This window comes from Macrobrachium rosenbergii, chromosome 27, assembly GCF_040412425.1.
Source record: "Macrobrachium rosenbergii isolate ZJJX-2024 chromosome 27, ASM4041242v1, whole genome shotgun sequence".
Classification (NCBI taxonomy): domain Eukaryota; kingdom Metazoa; phylum Arthropoda; class Malacostraca; order Decapoda; family Palaemonidae; genus Macrobrachium; species Macrobrachium rosenbergii.
Genome location: NC_089767.1, coordinates 22,592,009 through 22,612,754, shown reverse-complemented (window position 1 = coordinate 22,612,754; position 20,746 = coordinate 22,592,009). Strand labels below are relative to the sequence as shown.

Below are 20,746 nucleotides of genomic sequence, written 5' to 3'. Positions count from 1 at the left end.
TCATTACTACTACCATTATCACTGACATTAATAAAATTTCCTGTGTTATTGCAGTCATTGTATATGGATGAACTGCGAAACCATGGCTACTGACTATCACATCTTGCACATCCTTCAAATTAATGATTCACCGCAATTGTAACACTGAACTTTACAGTTTTGATTATGAGACAATTTCAAATTTTATTTTTTATTTACACCGCTAAAACATCCCAGATGGTATCAGAAAGCTAAGGTTTCATTATCATCTATTAACATAAAAACAGGGATCATGATGATATTGTTTTTCCGTCTGAACGCCGATAACAAATCAGGACCTATAGTTTCTTAGCAAAATTGCACTAAGTAGGGGTTTCCCTTTTCGCCGTAACTATAATAATTTTTTAGACACTATGCTTTCTTTCAACAGGGAACACCCGCTGTCCCTTACAGGGGTCGTCTTATTTTAGAACGTTCTACCTGCTCCACGGAACTTGAGGCTTCCGAGGTACCAAATTATCATGCTAACCAGTACCAGAGGTCTTTTCATTTTCCTTTTCGGCGTAACTGTGGAACGTTCTTTATGGCAGTGTCATAAATTCCAATCTTCGTAAGACCAGGTGCAATGCTGACACAAAATACTACACATCACAGTACATACTACAGTTGTGTATGCCTCTACAACGGATGTGACCACTTGTATATGGATGTGTATGTTCTTGTTTATATATATTTATTATATAAATGTCTATATATATATATATATTATTTTAGTTCAGTTTGAAAAGCCCACAGAAGTGGGCAAAGGCTCAGTTTCTCACCATGCATTTTCATCCATCAGGTTACAATGTTATCGTGGATCCTACTTTTGTATTTATTCAGTGCTACAGTTATTTATCGACACGTACAAAGATGTATCCTAAACACACTATATATATATATATATATATATATATATATATATATATATATATATATATATGTATATATATATATATATATATATATATATATATATATATATATATATATATATGTATGTATATATATATATACACACTTACATACCAGGATGACATTTCAAGCAATTCAGTGCCCTGAGTCGCTGCCATATCCGTTTCTATAAGATGAACTGAGAAGACACCCCACAGCAGAGAAAACTTCCCCAGCTTCATTCCGCGTATGCTTAACCAGAAAACTCCTCAGTAGAACATCGACCCTTACACTGAGAATGCGCCACCCGAGCTCTCACAGTTTTCAGATATCAAGGCCCATCAGCACATTTCTCTCACACCATCGAACCACCACTTTACTACTTAGTTATCGTCCTTACCAACGACCTATCTATCATCTTCCATTCTCTCCACTTAACCAGTCCACACTCAAGACACTGATCACACACATATATATATATACTGTATATATATATATATATATATATATATATATATATATATATATATATATATATATATATATATATTATATAATGCAATTATCTGCGTTTAGATATACATAAATGTCATGACCTACACTTAATATAAAAACATTTTCATATCCTCATCAAGTGCTAGTTACAAGACAGCACACATAACCATTCTCATTTTTATTCTACAAAGTTCGGGATTTTTTTTTCATAACCCATTCTAAGTGAAAATGAATGAATAACCTCACCTTTGGGGTCGCCGATTGCTCTGTCAAACAATGTCAAAACTTTTAATTCATCATTCACTTCTACATCAGAGTTTCATCATGCCACCAAACGTATATATAATATATATAAGAAAGCAAATCAATTCGAAATTTCAAAAATTCTTAAAGAGCAAAATAAGGGCAAACAGAATAATACACAACAGTATATACATAGAAAATCTTTAATGCAAAACATCCATTAACAGACTGTATGCGATACAGGGCATACATCCATCAACATTAAAAAAATGAGTATCTACTAAATGCATTCATAAGAAATCTGTGAAGTTTAAAGGTGTCCATAAAAAATAAATGAGATAACAAGCACGTGAACAATTAAATACAAAATATTTCCTGTTGCTAATAAGCAAGGGCAAAAAAAAACCGTTCAGGTAATAAGAATGCAAACATAAAAGCAAACATTACCATAATGGAAAAAAATAACAGGAACTAAATAAAAATTCACAAGCAACAATACGTCATTGTATTTCATGAAAAAAGCGGCATTCCATAACATAAAACATTACATGAACATGACACAGCAATAAACAAAAAGTTCGTAACTTTTGAAAGGAAGGCAGGAAAAACAACTTCAGAAAAATGTTTCCACCTGGGAACAAGATACAGGTAGATCCCATAGATACAATGATACCTTAAATAAACATTTATGTTACACAGCATAAATAAGGAGAGAGAGAGAGAGAGAGAGAGAGAGAGAGAGAGAGAGAGAGAGAGAGAGAGATTCAATCTACATCTTGCTTCTGGAACAGCAGTAAAAAGAAAACTTCTCCAAAGTGTTATGGACAACAAGCTTCGCCCAAGACAGTCCGCGTGAATCAAAATTCGTACAGCAGCCCAATAAAAAAAATTCGTGGGAAAACCATAAGGAGTTTTCTGAAAATTGTTTACCAGTCGAGTTGTCAAGGGAACTGTAAGACACACAGAAATGAAATTAAAAATAAAAACGACTGAACTCCAAAGCTATCCCGAAATAATGAGATGAAAATTAGAACAGCGGAAAATAAACAACGACTATAAGAAAGGAATGTGGAGAAGAGGTATTGATTCCTGTTATATATATATATATATATATATATATATATATATATATATATATATATATATATATATATATAAGATATTATCTACATGTGTGTATACACATGTTAATTGTGTGAGTGTGAGTGTTGTGTTTGTGGTAAGTCATTTTCTTTTACTGCTAGTGTTTCCAGAATCCAGTGACAGATAGCAGCACACAACCAGGCAAGTAATGATAATAATAATAATAATCATAACAATAATAACAATGCACGCAAAGATGAGGAACAAACGAGAGAGAGAGAGAGAGAGAGAGAGAGAGAGACTATATGAGAGGAGTATGGCTAGAGAGAATCGTGTCTACCTGCTCGAGTAGTCTGATCTTTCTCCGTCTGGTCTGCTCTTCGAGGCGATCGACGGCGTCGCGCAGTTCCTCGATCTCTTCTTTAGCTGCCTGCAACGTGTCGATCTCGTGCTTGATGGCCACCATATCACGCTTCACCTCTACCACTTCGCTTTGGCAGCTCTCCACGCTCTTCGTCAGTTCCTGCAGCTGAGTTCTGCAACCCCACACACCCCCACCAAACCGGAACGGGTCCGCCAAACGTTGGTTTATGGAGTTCGCCCAACGCGCCCACGCAAGGACATCACAGACACACACACACACACGGAAGGAAAATAGAACACCTTCGTCAGAAGATATTAGCGTTGGCTGAGTGATGGTTGTGACCCTGAGCTGAATGACAGACTAATTTTTCATTCATCAAATAATGCAACAAAACAGAATGGAGAAAAGGAGAGCATTAAATTTTCTGGACCACAAGTGAGACCTAATGGGCTTTCGTTATCAAGAAATTATGAATATAATAGAGTCGTTCCTTGCTAAAATTATAATCAATATCCTTGACTTGTTTCCTTTTTCGTTAATTTAATATAAGGAACTTAAATATAGGCATGATGAACTGAAACACGAGAAGTGGCAAGAAAATGCTGGACAGTTATCGTGTTACCTTAAACTAGATTTTAATTTGCAAGATAGGACGGTACATGGGTACATCTATATGTTTTTGCCAGATATATATATATATATATATATATATATATATATATATATATATATATATATATATATATATATATCTACATACAGAGAAGGGGTTGGGAGACAACTTACCTAATTGCATGGAGAGCGGCACTTGTATCGGCGTGCTGATGGCACTGGATTTCGTCTATCTTGGCAGTCAGGTTAAGGCTCATATTGGACACCTGCTTCTGCAAGCTGCCAAAAGGCACCACGTTACTGAAGGTAGTCCAGGAGGATGGCGTGGTGTTGTCGCGCCCGTGGTGGGCGTTATGTGGGTGCTGGTCCGCCCTCCACGGCTCGCAACCTACACTACATTCACTCATACTTTCACCACCACGCCGAGTCAAACTACAGCTAAAAAAACAGGATGAAGAGCGAAAATCTATTGAGAACCTGACCGGGAGCCAACGTCTCAAACTCAAAAGGTGACTGGGAAGCGCGAAGGGTGTTGGTTGTCGTCTCGTGCCTCGTGCGGTTATTATGATGCGGCTCGACAGACAAACAGACAGACAGAAGGAGAAGAAGATCAAAGGAAACGAAAAAGGATCAAGACAGAGGCTTATTATATAGAGAGAGTGGTGTGTGGGTGGTCTGCCGTCGTTGCTTTTGGCTGGGGCGGTCTGCGGGGATGACCAGTGAGTGATGGCACCAAATCGTTTGACAAAAACTTTCTCGAGAGAGAATTTTTCTCCTTTACAACAAATGCACTAAGCAATCGGAAACAACTGCAACATAATAAACAAAACAAACAAACAAAAAAAAAAACACGAAAATCATTCATTAGTTGCCAGAAGGATCAACAGCAAAAAAAAAAAAAAAAACTCAAGAATACTGTCAACACACACAAAAAAAATTAAAATATAAAAATTAAATGCACTAAACGGTAAGAGAGACTGCTTGTTTCACCATGTTTTCAAGAAGTAAAATTGCAGCCCCGAAAAAAAAAGAAAAAAAGAAGGGTACAACACTAAAGGGAGAGAAATAAAATCTTTTGCATAGCCAATCGTCTGAGGAGCTGAGATACTGCTGCGATACAAAACACCCGTACGATACTTGTCTCATATGTAAAGAAAATTAAGTCTTAACATACACATTCCCCTCTCACCTGCATGGAAGTCTATTCCAACTCAAATTTCGACAGTGTCCCAACTTCTGGATTTAAAAATGAGAGAATTTGTTCACAAATTGCAAACCTTCCAAACAAAAATATAAAAAGGTGTAGTGTGGTTACTCCATAACGTCTTATCTGAAAAACTTACTCAGGGACAGCTATATAACTGTTCATATTTGCCTCTTTCTCATCAAAAAAATACTTTGTAAGAGGGTGTAGAAGTGTACGCACGGACATACAGTCCGAAATTGCCATAAGAACACAGTGAAGACGCGTCATGAACACAAAAAGAAACCAAAAGGGAGTCTTGGATTAAGATTGATTACTCCGCCCCCTCTTCGAATGGAAGAAACCGCGAGGAGATCGCTCTTAATCTAAAACTCCGACTTGCTTTCCCCTGACTTCGTTCATGAAGAAATCTTGGCTATTCGCCGTTTATATATAGTACAGTGCGTGGTTTTTTGTTTGCCCTGTCTGTACATTACTGCGTGTGTGTATTTGTATGTGTGTATTTGTGTTATTTGTGTATATTTGTATGTATGTATATATATATTATATATATATATATATATTTATATATGTGTATATATATATCATACATATATATATGTATATATATATATATATATATATATATATATATATATATATATATATATATATATATATATATATATATATATATTGTATTTGTATGTATGTATTTGGATTATATGTGTATATATATGTAATATATATATATATATATATATATATATATATATATATATATATATATATATATTACACACAATATGATATTTATATCATATACATACACAAATGTATGTATTTGTGCACTATACACAAACAAGCACACAATACTGCATATATACTATAAGATGTTTTTCTACATATTTGCGTACTAAATACATTAAAAGTGTTTTTGCGTCCTATGCATTCAAAGTACAGATGCATATGGATACGCTATACCTATCTGCACATAATAATATGCACTCTACGAACTAATTATCTTTAAAAAGAATGAGTGTGTGAGCGCGTTGCACCTGACACATAAGCAATCATTTATCATTTAACAGGTTAATTAAATACAAAAAATATTACAGTAATGAAACTTCGTCAAAAAGTATTATAAAATTTGACAGGTATTATGTGCGATTGCTGTGTCTGGAATTCTTCCTTGACATTTCCCCAGGAACAAACCAAATTTTTATCATTTATTTATTTTTTGCAAGAACTTTCTTTCCTGACAAATTACCATTCCTCTTTAACTTTAATTGCTGAGACCTGGACCTTAACGAAACGGAACGAACGAACGGACTAAGCCCCGTATCCCCTTCCTAATTCCGCTGGCGAGAGGACAAAAGATTAACAGACTGTTTTCCCTACTACTGGAGAACAACAATTCTGTAAGTCCTCCAAATCCATCAGCCCTATTCAAATGTCAAAGTAAGTTCAACAGTTACAATATAGTAAAATTAAGCAACCTTGACAGCAGTCAGAAGGCTCTCAATAAAAAAATAATGAACAGGAACTGACCATACATAAGAATGTTATCAAGCAAACAGCTTAAATGACCCCTATTGGTGATAATGGCAAGTATGAGTAACATACGAATCTGTAATGAACACAAAACTGAGACGAAATAAGATAGAAAACAGTATACACCACAAAAGAACCCGGGATCACTTTAATCTCACTACGCCAACATCCACTGTAAAACCGCATTACCTGAAACTGCAGGACACTATGCAAAGAAATAAGCAACATAAAAATCATACGCAAAGAAACAGTCAACATAATCAAAGATAAATTTTCTAGTTTCATCTCCCAGATTCTTCGCAAAAATTTGGTTTGGAAGGAAAAGAAAAAGTAGTCACAATTCCTTAACTACTTCGTTCCTCCCATTATGATATCAAAATATAAGGTGGAATCAGTTGATGATTAGTCCGAAGAAGGATCATCTCGTGGTTTACACGCGATTTATGACCAATTCATCACAGCTGGATACAGCCACAAAAGAATCGAGGAACTGTGTTAAGACAAAATATTTAGAAAATGGAAGAAAGCTCTCAAAAGTTAGTAGGGTTAACTTCCCAAGGTCAGTAACTGGGGACTTGTAATGCTAGTCTGAGGAGGTTTGGGAAATTTTTTCTCAATTCTACCGCATGAAATATTTACTATTCTTATTTCATCTATTTAACCCATCTTTTTCTGATGCTGACTGTACATTATAGTCAAATACACGCAATGAATCAAATACAATTTTCCTGTTTCCTTCGACAAATTAATATAAAGAAACCAAAGCTGAAGTGTACTAGTTTTTTCAAGCCATCTGTGAGTTCCATTTTCAGATTTTCACAGGAAAATGAAAATTTTCTATAAATGACATTTTTCCATAAGCTGTAAGGGGATGTCGAGTTGAATGATGAAAATATAAACTCCACGGTAGAGGTAGGCAAGGCTAACAAAGGAAATGAGATTGGTAACATCAACAAAGAGTGAAACCTAATGTACCTAATTAAAGGTCTTTCAATAATATTCTGTCTAAGGCAAGAAAATATCTTGAAGCCACTTAATAAACAAAGGATCCACTTTCTCATCAAACCTACTTCAACGTTGGAAGAAAAAACTGTGCTCCCCTTGGCGAAAAAATTTGTAAATACAGAATACAGTTTGTGACCACTGTTATCACATACCCAACGCTAAACTGTGAGGGTTTCCATTTTAGCACTAATTTTTATTGCCTAGTATTTCCCTCTGGACAAGAAAATTGTTAGATAGTTTGTCCATGGTACATCAGTATCTTCAATTGACATCTTGGATGATTCAGTAACTTGCATCTGCTTCGGTGTTACACAAAACTGCCCTCTCACCAGACTGAAAAAAACTTTAGTAATGAGCAATTCAGTTAGGCTGTGGTATTTCTTAAAATATTTTAGTCATGGCTGGCTAGCCTTGATAACACTAGCTGCTATGGCACAGAATAAACATAGAGACTATTTTTATATATAATATGCAAATTCACATTCAGAAGATAGCAAAATGGGATGATTTCTTGTTGGTTAAATCTTCAACCCAAGTTTCAATGCGAAATCTGGTGTACAGCTTGAAGCTGTCGCAGTAGGAGCCTTGTCATCAATGAACGAACTTCATCTGCCTTGGCTTATTCCTAATATTATAAATTAAAGACGCGCTCATTTTACAAGAGACAGAGCTCATTCGCGTCTGTTTCTATTCTCAACGCAGCAACGACAGGAGAGGCTCCCTACGAAATTTTATATATAAACCGAGTATTCTTGTTCTTTTTACTTAGCTGACAAACAGAGAACATAAAATGTTCACGAGCCACAGAAGAAGCAAAGACGTGTAGGACCAATGCCCACTGCCAGCCTGACATAATTTGAAATGCACTGAAAAACTATTACTTGATGCTATGCCCAAAACAACTACAATCTTGTATTTGGTTTCTTAAAAGAATTTATTTTTTTAATCTCACCTGAGAGTCTCTACAAAAAAGTTGCCTGATGCCTTATGCCCAGGGTTCAGCCAAATTTCAAAAGCATGTTTTCCCCAGCCCCCAAAAGTGAACCTTTCAGCAGTGCCATGGTACACGAAACCTTCCTAATCATTTCCTACTCTAAACTCTCGATTTCTAACAAGAGAGCACTTCAGACCTCTTCCGTGTTGCTTCAAGAAGCACGAGTACATAATTCAAAATATCACTGTGAATTGTAACCTACGTACGCATCAAATTACTGAGCCTATATGGAACTCACTTGAGCTTCAACTTCTCAGAGATGCCTTAATTTCTCAGGACAAAAAAAAAAAAAAAAAAAAAAAAAAAAAAACGCAATTCAGCCCAAAAAAAATTTGGTGTTAATGATCTCAATATTGAATTACGTGTCTATTACTAACCCTCTGTAATACGCAATACTGGAAAAAGTTCTAGAACACCCATCACTGATTTTATTCAGTTTGCAGGTAAGTGGATTAACAACTGATATATTTACGATGAACTATCCCAAGAAGGAGAGTCCGTTACAGTAACCAATATGCCCTTCTATTTCTGCATGGAAAATTTTAAACTAAGCAACTGATGAGTCAGTTCGAGAAGGGAGGATGAAAAATGAAGGCAGTGATAAATAACGAATAGAAGGAAGTAAGAGTATTACAGACTAGCCTTTCATACTTTAAAAGAGTACGGGAAATATAAAATTACGGAGGCAAATTAGGGAAAAAAAGAGAGAAAAAAAAAATGAAAAGTAACTTATCAGAATCTGAAGTTTTCAAGGATCAATCGGAGAAACATTCCTGATACGCTTCTCTTTAAGAATATACGCAATATCTCAAAAAATTAACAGACGAAATGGATAGAATGTTTAAATCACATCAAAAGCTTCTCAGTTTAAATGTTTATTTTTCTCTGTAAAACGAAAAGTAAAATTTATGTCAATAATAAAAAAACAGGAAGTTATAAACTTGACAAATTATACGAATATAAATGTGTTTATGACCGAAAAATACTTATATTTTAAATACTATGAACACACACACACACACACACACTCTTTATCTCTCTCTCTCTCTCTCTCTCTCTCTCTCTCTCTCTCTCTCTCTCTCTCTCTCTCTCTCTCTCTCTCTCTCACACACACACACACCACCGCCACCACGTGTATATGCATACATATAACAGTAAATAAAAAATATATGTACTTAAATGTATACACGCGCACGGTGAGTAAAAAAAAAAAGCATTAAGGTACATTGTATTAGGGAGGTGTGTGTGTGCAGGCGTGTATGTGTATGTGTCAGGCGTGTTTGTGTATGTATATGTGTACATATATGTATAGAGAGAGAGAGAGAGAGAGAGAGAGAGAGAGAGAGAGAGAGACTCTTGTAACTACCGATGAAAAAAGGAATGTAAAGATGTTTATAAGATTATAGGAATACAGAAAAAAGGCAATGCAACATAATCTCTTAGAAGAGAAGAGCCCTAATTCTGCAATGGAAGAACGCCAAACTCGAACAATACCATGCAAAGACTTGAGCCTTAACAAAAATAATAATGATAATAATTCTATTAAACAAGTTGACTATCCTTTCCTGAATAAATTTAGAAAATTCAGTTAAATAAGTGTTTTGTAAAACCTTTCCTCTTCTTTCCTATTCTGTTCTTATTTCCCTTAATAGTAAATGAAATGCAACCAAAAAGAAAAATAAAAACTGTGTTCATCCTACCCTAACAAACCTGCTAATCTCAATCCTAAAAGTATTAGTCTACCTTACTATAGGTTGTTTACAAAGGTGAGTCATGAGAATGAGGTGCCAACAATATATCTTATTTTCTTTAGATTAAAACACTTTTCTTCAAAATGCACATTTAATTAACCTGACAACCACACATCGTATTCTTGTCTACAAAACCAATGCTAACGATTACCGATCCGTACATCTAATGACATATTTAGGAAACTAATGTTAAATTAACTCCCTTTCATCTAACTGAATGTTTAAAAAATTATCATATACAAGAAAACCTGTCACAAACAGAAAATATTCTGTAGGGAATAATATATTCGAATACTAAATTAACATTTCAATGAAGGTTTTTAAGATCTAAATTTACCTGTTTTATTTGTTTCGCCTCATTTTCCTTAATCTGGCGTTTCAGTACAACCTGGCAAATTTGTTTCGACATAAGATGAAAGACTAATCTTAAAATAACAAAATTAGCTAAAGCACTGAAAAGTATGTACGAGTACGTGTGTGTGTGTGTGTGTGTGTGTGTGTGTGTGTGTGTGTGTGTGTGTGACTGAATAAGACGAACAGGGCTGCCGAAAACAAGCTCAGTTCCGCAAGAAAAGTGTTAATGGACTTTTCCCTCAAGTGATGACACTCACTTCTTAAACCAGGCCTGGCTGTTACACGGTCTCCAGAAGATAAAATGTTTTCAAGTATACGGGTAGAAGTGCATAGAAAGACGTACGCAGGAAAAAGTTTCCAATAGACCTTACCTAGTGGAATTAACGTGATTCATAGGAATTTAGTGTGACATACTGAGATGCTATTTTTCTTCGAATTTGACTTTGGTCATTGAACGTTACAGGGGTAGCACATTTTTTAATCCTTATGAGTTGATCCATGAAAGATTTCTAACAAGACAAAAACTATGTAGGAACAAAGAAGAGTGTCAGTATACTAAATATGCCTACAAATTTCTTTAGGAACAGTGCAGAAATGTATTCCATGCTGAATCTGTTTGTCACCAAGGAGGCAGTTACTCCAGAAAACTTATGAATGGAAAGCAGGGGGCTCACACATGATAAATGAGATGTAGGACGGTCATGGGAGCAGAAAACATTACTTTTTGAATAGAAACAGGGCTGGAAAATTGTCTAGTAACGAAGGTATTTTTCTAGTAGGAGGCAATAAAACGTTTCTGAGGCCCTTTGCGTCACACAGCCTTAGAAGCATTGGTAATGATGAAACTGCCTTTTAATGCAGTTAAACCTTCCTGTTCGAAGTTGAAATGATCAGCTATTGCTAGCAGGTTTAACGTAGCATGATCATCCAGCTAAAGGAAAGGATCAGTGACTTCAGAACCCATTCCCTCTTTCATACCCTTGCCGCCACATTTCTGACAAAATATCAAGAGCCTATTACTTCCCTGATCAGTGTAGTAAAAATGAAGCTACTAACACAGACAATTAATACAGGCATGTGGGTGAGAAGATAAGAATCGGGTAAGAATTGGGATCATGAAGAGATACAAAGCGGGTGAAATTTGGATATCAATATTTTTTAATAAAATTTGGATATCAACACTAAGTGAAATATGGATATCAATATTTGAGTCCTATTCAATACCCACATGTTCAGCTAGAGACATCTTCAATTTAGCTTCAGGCTTTAACAGAGAAACAAGAATATATATTGTAATGAAATACTTGGAAAGAACTGAAAAAAATAAATAGTGTTTGATATTATGTTTACGTAAGAGAAATCTGGGGTTGTTAAATCTTTTGAGATGTTTTACAGAGGCAAAATCAGTGTCACGCCCAAATTATTAGAAAGTGAATAAGAAAACATAAAGATTAGAACAAGGTTGTGATTCATAAGCGAGAAAATCTCGCAGGTCCCCAAGGGTTGTTATTCATTAGCAAGGGACAAAACTTTTATCTCGGAGATTTTTTTAACTGATTAAATACAAATAACATCTGATATCATAGTGTTCATATTGGGAGGAATATCGTTTTTATATTGTGATCCCAATTCAATATTCCAATAATCAACAAGTCTAATATAAAGATGATATTCGAGGATGTCCGTGAAAAAAAAAATAAGCTAGTGAGAGAGAGAGAGAGAGAGAGAGAGAGAGAGAGAGAGAGAGAGAGAGAGCAATTAAATGATTTCAAATTATTATATATTAACCGGGTTATCACGAAGTTTATCAAAGCTACACAACAACAAAACAATAACCATGAACAAGAAAACTTATACTGTTGTAAAACTTAAAGCATCAGTAACAAAGGACTGGCGAAAAGGAAAGTTAAATTCACTGGGAGGAGGAAATCTTACAAAAATTAAAAAAAAAGGGTAGAGAGCATACAAAAATTACTCCACCTTTTAAAAATGTTTAAAAATCACATGACTACTAAAACTACTACTAATGATATTACTTAATTAATACTACATCTACTATTACTACCACCTTGCTAGCCACATAGAAGGAAAATTAAAAGGAAGAGGGAGTAGCAAAGAAATTGATAAGGTATAAAACTACAGTACATAAAATAAATAAGGCTAAGTTTCCACTCTAAGGCAAAGCCAATGTTAAAATTTAAAAAAAAGGGGAGGAAATTAAATCTGAGACATCGAGGTGATGTGGTAGGAACTGAATACAAGATACTAATAAAAATCTCCTTCTGTCAGTGTGTACAGACAGACACTCTTCCTTATTATGTGTTCAGACATTCTGTCGTAAGGCGTTGTTATTGAAACAGAAAAATTAAATATCGACTCATAGCTTTCAACAGCACGTAACCCAACCATTCACTCTCTCGAATTCTAAATCCCTTGATGTCTGCCTTATGAAAGACAAAATTTACTTAATAAGTCTTGAGAGGTCTTGCATTTTTTTTTCTTAAAATAATTACAAGAAATTTTACCTGTACTGCTTTTTCATACACATCCAGTAATAAGTGAGAACTGGGATTGGGCAACGCTTATTCTGTAGATCTTATGGAAGCAGAGTTTTATGTTGTTCATTCAATATTTCTTCGTCTTCTTTCAATTTGGGCTGAGCAAACAACTGCCATACTTAGTCTGTGAATTTAATAGCAGCAGCAAATGATGGATAATCGTGCTGGGAATTTTAAAAACTTAAAGAACTCCCTTTTCGTTTATTTCATCCTCGTTTCCTTATTAATAACTACTGAAATAGACTCAGATCCTCATTCACATACAACTCGAGGCACAACATAATCAACAAAAAGAATAACATCTGAAAAAGAAACTTCTGGGGACATGACTTATGGCGCAGTTATTTTTAGATTAGTCAGACAAACAACTTATTATGGGTTTGAATAGGTCTTTACAACAGAAAAAAAATTTAGATTACCCCTCAAGGATTGAAGGTTAATTTGCGAATTACTTTAAGATATAAATTAATTGAACATAAAAATTATATAACAACACTCACTGGCGAACAGAAATACCACACATCATCCTTAGGTCAAAAACGTTTAATGTGAATCTGTTAAGTATGCTTCAGAGATAGTCAGGGGAGTTCAGGGAGAAATCAGCAAAGGAAAATCACTAAAGGGACGTAAAAAGGATGGATAAACTTAAAAGGAAACAGTCCCTCCAGCCACACATCAGAAATAAAAGAAATAGTCATGTAAAACTCTTGGGAAGTCTGCATGTTCACTGTACAGCCAGCTGCCACACAATTACCACACACAGCACCACAGAACACTTTGCTCTCTCAACGCATTCTTAGGCCAATCACAGATTCAGAGTGCTGCGCTGAAGTCAGCACAAAAAAAAAAAAGTGGCAGAACCCAGCATTTGATGTGACGTGAAAGATACAGAAGCAAACTTATTGGGGGGAACATACCTGCGATACTTTCCAACAAACAACACGTCTGCGTTCTTTTTGTTTATATGAAAAAAAAAGAATAAAAAGAAAAAATTGGATAAGGAATGACGTGTATATAAACATGACTCTTATTTCTTTCTCTTAATTCTTTTGCACTGATTCATCATAAGCCGCCATCACCATCATCATCATCATCATCACCACCACCACCACCACCACCACCAACTCCACCAATTCCACCACCACCACCACCATCTCGATCATTGGCATCTGTCTTGTGTAAGCACGCATGGCACTGACACAAAAGGCAGGCACAGCCATCATCCATTATCACGCGAACATACCAAAAGGAAAAAATAATAAGTCATTATACCGCAGATCCGCATCAAATTCAGAATTAGACCGCCGCAGGCACTCAGACAGACGACACCCTCACATGTCCCACCCACCAATAATAATAATAATAATAATAATAATAATAATAATAATAATAATAATTCTTTGATCAATATTTGACAGACAGTGCTACAAGGGATTTAGCTTAGTCATCTCTTACTCTCTAATTCCTGCCAAACACACTCAATGGAAAAGGCGTCATGAAAAACTAAGTCCATTTTCAACACGATTCTCGTTATCTCTCTCTTTGCATTCCCGAAGAATTAAGCCAAATGCCGATCACCTTACATATCGGAAAGGCAAAAAACAAGCACAGATTCACTGCTGTATATAATGATGATCCTTACAACAAAATTCCAAAAATGCACTTGTATTCAATCATCCCTTCCATTGGATATTAAATAGAAAGTCTTTCAGGAAAAAAATGATCAGCGACATAAGCAGTAATTAAAAACATATTGTACATGATATCTAGTCAAGTCAATTAGTGTGATGTACTTAAATGCTACAATTGACAAAAAAAAAGTCAAACAATAATTAAAAATGAAAAACAGTAACGCATAACCTTTTGTTTTTTTTAAGCAATTAATTTACAACCTTTTTTTTTATTTTAAACTCTTGTGCCACATCAAGGATTAAACCGAGACATTGACACACATCATCATCTTCAAAGGGGAGGCTTATTAGACCACCTCTATGTCTATGGTAATATTCTCATGAGCAATTTAAATGTGACACTGAGGGGGAGGGGGGAACATTTACGGAATGAGGAGACACTGCTTAACTTAGTGAGAGGTGGATACAGAAATGGCACACAGTTACATTAAAAAAGGGGATATATATATATTTATATGACTAGGGTCTCGTTTAATAAACAATGCAGGAAATATTCATATCAATTTACAATGAGGGGGGATTCTTTTTTTGACAGGGGAGTGCATTTAAATGTTTTCGTTAAATTCTGCAATGTACATGGGGCAGGACAAAAATACATCAAGGATATAATAGCAAAGGATCTTCCATTAAAACTGTGAAAATGAAAATCCACTGAAGTCTTATAATTTTGAAGTCATTTGGCCTATGACTTCAAGAAATGACATCAAGGAAAAATAATCTACTCTATTTTCAGTTATTGGACAAATATAAAATGGTAACAGCTTACAAGAATATGTTTTGTATTGTAACTGGGATCCGTTTCGTAAAAATAACGATTTACTCTAAGTGTGTATATGTGTATATATATATACATATATGTGTATATATAAATATATACACACATATACATACGCACACATATATATTATATATTATAATATATACATATGTATATACAGAACGAAAATAAATTCAAAAATAGAAAAAAACAAATAATAATCAGGATTTTAAGTTTTTAAATAACAACGTATAAAGAAAAAATACCAAACTAAACAAAACTATTTCCTGACGTCCAGAAAATTAAAAGCATTTGTACTCGGCAGAGCAAATTAGCAGGTGAACTACTCAAACAAAAACATAACAGTTACGGGTCAGAGATTCTCCAAAAGAAGACAGATTAAAGAAGAATTTGCCGGAAGAGACGCGAAGATCATTTCCGTTGCAATGAGGATATATAACGTGCCATCAAAAATTGCTGACGTGGGAGAGAAAAAAACAAACAAACAAACAAGTCCCTGACGGAAAAGCAGAGGAGCCATATATACACACATATAAACACGTTGCCATAGAGAACACCACACTGACACAATAAAGAAAAGAAAGACGAAGCGGAAAATAAAAAAGGATGAAAACAACACGAACAACTAAAGACATTTAAGATGTTTATAAAATCTCGGAGGTTAAACGAGTGGAAAGGAATCGAGTAGATTTGTATAGCAGTTGTTATCTTCATATTTTTAAAGATATTTTTATTCGTAGGAAAGACCAGAGGGCAGAAAAAGCTGGAGATATGTTTGCAAAGGCTTTGGGTGAATGAAGACAGGAAAGATGAATAAGCTAGGTGCCCTGGATGGCTCTCCAACAATCGCAACATGCAATCATTGTTTAACTCGTGTTATCTGGGAGTCCAGATTGCCTTAGGCATGAAGAAATGTGTATCAGTGAATTAAATAAAAAATATATATTTAGTATGAACTGGTGACGTGTGCGTATATACAAATAATATACACATATGTATATTTATATACAAAAATATGTAATATATACATAATATATCTGCATAAACTCATCATTCTCTCTCTCATTCTATCTCTCTTTCTATCTCTCTCCCTCTCTCTAAGATTACAAATTAATGTGTAACTAACTTAATTATGCTCCTCTATGTTAGCTTCTATTATAGATAACCACATCCAAGTATCAAGTTCAGTGAAATCTACTTTCTCGTGTTACTTCTTTGATTGGTATATTTGTTTTTTGTACTTTGTCCTCGTATAGAATTTTGCTCCTAAGACATATCCTGCAAGCTTAATTCTTGGTCCTATTAATGCTACAAGCGGTCTCCTTTTTCACCCTAGAAATATATAATTCAATCTGTCCATTTATTCTTTCTCTTCTTTGTGACATCTCATCTTTTATATCTGAAATGAACTATAAAGTTTTCACTTTCCAACTGTCTGTCCTCTTACCATGAAGAGATATGCTCTAATCTAAAAATCTACTTATTCTCTTTTTCTTGCCTCCTGTGAAATCTCATCATTTCCTTTCATTTGCTTACAACAGCCTTCGGCCAGTTTATCTCCTATCCTACTTCAGAACATCACTGTAGGTCACTATGTCTCTTATGTGCATTTTTAAAAGTTTTGGTACATATTCTAACGTCCAGCGTGTGTCAGATATCACATATATCCTTCTCAAATTGTTACTTTCATTTCCCATATCACCAACTTTGATGTTTTTCCCTGAAAGTCTCTAAACTATCTCTAAAAACTGAGTAGAGCAAATGACCCAAGAAACAAAAGTGGGATGGCCAGTTCCTTATTCCTAAAGTAAAGAGTAAGAAGGCAAAATTACACTCATAACTTCAGAGCTTCTACATTTTCTCTAAGGAAACACAAAACCAATTTGGGCATAGCCACTGGGAAAGAGGTGGCGAAATATAGTACATATAGTTTTGGACAGAAATGCCAAAATCAATATCTGCAGCTGCAATATATGTACCGATGTCAAACTTAGGAGATAATCGGTCCTGTTTGGAAGAGCTGGATCAAAAATTGTGGGAATGATAACATTTGATTCAAAACTATCCATGAAGGACCCCGTAACACCAGACGCAAAAACTATATTTACTTAATACGAGAAAAATAACCACTGCATTAAAACCAACCGACTGATCCGAGTATGAAAACTACACCCAATTTCTTTGCAGTAGGCTTTGTAAGGCCAGTGATGCAAACTTTGTATAATATGCTCTAGGCACCCATAAGCTAAATTTGCTAATTAATCTGAAGGTTTTAATTTACAATTTGAAGAAGTTAGACCAGAAAGCTACCAGAAATAAGGTTTTGGAACCATTAAAACAAATCACATTTTCCCCTGGTCATTCAGAATCTACGTACATCTACGAAAAGCATTAAATATGATACGAATAAAGACAGAGAAATCATGATACCTTGTCATGGGCAGTATCGTCCAAGTATGAATACAATAATATGGAGTTTGAAGTGAGCTACTGATCGAGAGAGAGAGAGAGAGAGAGAGAGAGAGAGAGAGAGAGAGAGAGAGAGAGAGAGAGAGAGAACGGAATCCTATGAATACCTCTAAAAATACAGAAAGAGGTAAATTGGGTTGAGCTTAGTCATTTATTCACCTAGAGCTAATTCTTCATTACTGAACAGATACCTAAACCTTATATTTATAACTGCAAACAAATATCGCACAAAGAAGCACATACAAAGAAGAGAGAGAGAGAGAGAGAGAGAGAGAGAGAGAGAGAGAGAGAGAGAGACTCTTACTATCATACATAAACCACGTTACTAAATCTCACACTAACTCAAACAATCATTAAGTCGAGAATACATATAATCAATATTCCATACTGTGTGTTTTCCTTTTCCGTTCATCTTCCTTAAATTACATTTTAGTCTTTCGGTGAGGCATTGAAAGTAAAATATCCTAGGGCTATGAAATGAGATACGAGTGAGTAAGAAACCTTAAACCATTCCCTCCAATGGCTTCTACGATGACACTATGTGAAGGAAAGACAAGTCATGTGTATTGATTTCAGACGTTGTATGAATTCACGTACAGCTGGTTGCAATGTTTCCATTATACAACGACGCGTCTTGGGCATTTAACTACAGGTTTCGATTGCTACTTACTATTCTTCCATCTTCGTTCTTGAAAGCAACGAAGGAAAAAATAAGCCAATACCTACGCTAAACGACATCCTTCTCTGACCCTTATTTCTGTAGTACTCTGGCTTTAATGGCGAGGGCTTACAGTACTGACTTCTGTGACCTCCTATTTCCTTACCCTTTATTTCCTTCATGCCTGGCTAGATCAAGACAGCGAGTTGCCCCCTCACATCGGCCTCTTGGTTACAAAACAGCGAAACGTTGTATTAGGTGCAACTGCAGCCAACTGTACATTTGCATGTTACTTGAGTAGAACAGAACTGTACATCTGCAAGTTACTTGAGTGGAACAGAACTGTATATTTGCAAGTTACTTGAGGGGAACAGAACTGTACATTTGCAAGTTACTTAAGGGGAACAGAACTATACAGTATATTTGCAAGTTACTTGAGGGGAACAGAACTGTATATTTGCAGGTTACTTGAGTGGAACAGAACTGTATATTTGCAAGTTACTTGAGGGGAACAGAACTGTTCAGTATATTTGCAAGCTACTTGAGGGGAACAGAACTGTATATTTGCAAGTTACTTGAGGGGGAACTGTATATTTGCAAGTTACTTGAGGGGAACAGAACTGTATATTTGCAAGTTACTTGACTGGAACAGAACTGTATATTTGCAAGTTACTTAAGGGGAACAGAACTGTATATTTGCAAGTTACTTGAGGGGAACAGAACTGTATATTTACAAGTTACCTGAGGGGAACAGAACTGTACATTTGCAAGTTACTTGAGGGGAACAGAACAGTACATTTGCAAGTTACTTGAGTGGAACAGAACTGTATATTTGCAAGTTACCTGTACATTTGTTAGTGGAACAGAACTGTATATTTGCAAGTTACTTGAGTGGAACAGAACTGTATATTTGCAAGTTACTTGAGGGGAACAGAACTGTATATTTGCAAGTTACTTGAGGGGAACAGAACTGTATATTTGCAAGTTACTTGAGGGGAACAGAACTGTATATTTGCAAGTTACTTGAGTGGAACAGAACTGTATATTTGCAAGTTACTTGAGTGGAACAGAACTGTATATTTGCAAGTTACTTGAGGGGAACAGAACTGTACATTTGCAAGTTACTTGAGTGGAACAGAACTGTATACTTGCAAGTTACCTGAGTGGAACAGAACTGTATATTCGCAAGTTACTTGAGGGGAACAGAACTGTATATTTGCAAGTTACCTGAGTGGAACAGTACTGTACATCTGCAAGTTACTTGAGTGGAACAAAAGTGTACATCTGCAAGTTACTTGAGTGGAACAGGACTGTACATTTGCATGTTACGTAAATGGGATAGAATGGGAGAGAAAAGACAGCGTGAAAGAAGCTGAATGATTTCGGTCTGTAGAGCAGTTTCCGCCCTAGTCTAAAAGGCTTTGTTTACTAGACACGTAGAATGGTTGGAGAGAGTCCTAACGATTAAACACCGAGCAAGATCTGTCCCGTTCTAGTTGGGGTAACCGGATGGCTAGATGTCTAATTCACTTGTAAAAATAATATAAAAATAAGAGAAGAAAAACAATCAAGAAGACAATGAAGGCAATAAGCATTTAAAATTATCATCCCTTTCCAAGACTGTGTCATCTGTAGGATTATCCTTACACGTATCTGTCTGTGTGTAATATATATATATATATATATATATATATATATATATATATATATATATATATATATATATATATATATATATATATATATATATAAATGCTTGTAGGTGTGTGTAAGAGAGAGCTATACACACGACACTTAAAGAGCAAAATCAAGGTTAAAAACTGTTATAAGCAAATAAAATAATTCTATATCTAATACCCGATGTCGTTAATCGATTTCCACAGCATACGCAACACCTCAGCTATAACCACAGATGTTCAATAAATAAAAAAAAAGGTGGAAAAATCAAAGAACCAAAGTGAAATATTAGAAAAAATGAACAAACGTGTCATTGGAACAAGCTCAAACATAAACAGATAGAGAGAGAGAGAGAGAGAGAGAGA

The 20,746-nt window shown here is 35.2% G+C and overlaps 1 protein-coding gene across 26 annotated transcripts in view; it reads right to left on the bottom strand.

Moving 5' to 3' along the window:
- Positions 1-20,746, bottom strand: part of Glut1 (Glucose transporter 1) — a 515,395-nt gene that overhangs the window by 161,149 nt on the left and 333,500 nt on the right. For 19 of the 26 annotated variants that reach the window (XM_067129118.1, XM_067129116.1, XM_067129122.1 and 16 more), the window contains 2 exons: positions 3,884-4,147; positions 3,074-3,269 (listed from right to left, as the gene is read on the bottom strand). The exons of 1 other annotated variant lie outside the window; for it this stretch is intronic. In XM_067129118.1, coding sequence (XP_066985219.1) covers positions 3,074-3,269; positions 3,884-4,147 — 460 coding nt within the window. The remainder of the gene's footprint in view (positions 1-3,073; positions 3,270-3,883; positions 4,148-20,746) is intronic. 6 more of the 26 variants (XM_067129126.1, XM_067129128.1, XM_067129137.1 and 3 more) reach the window with 1 other exon arrangement.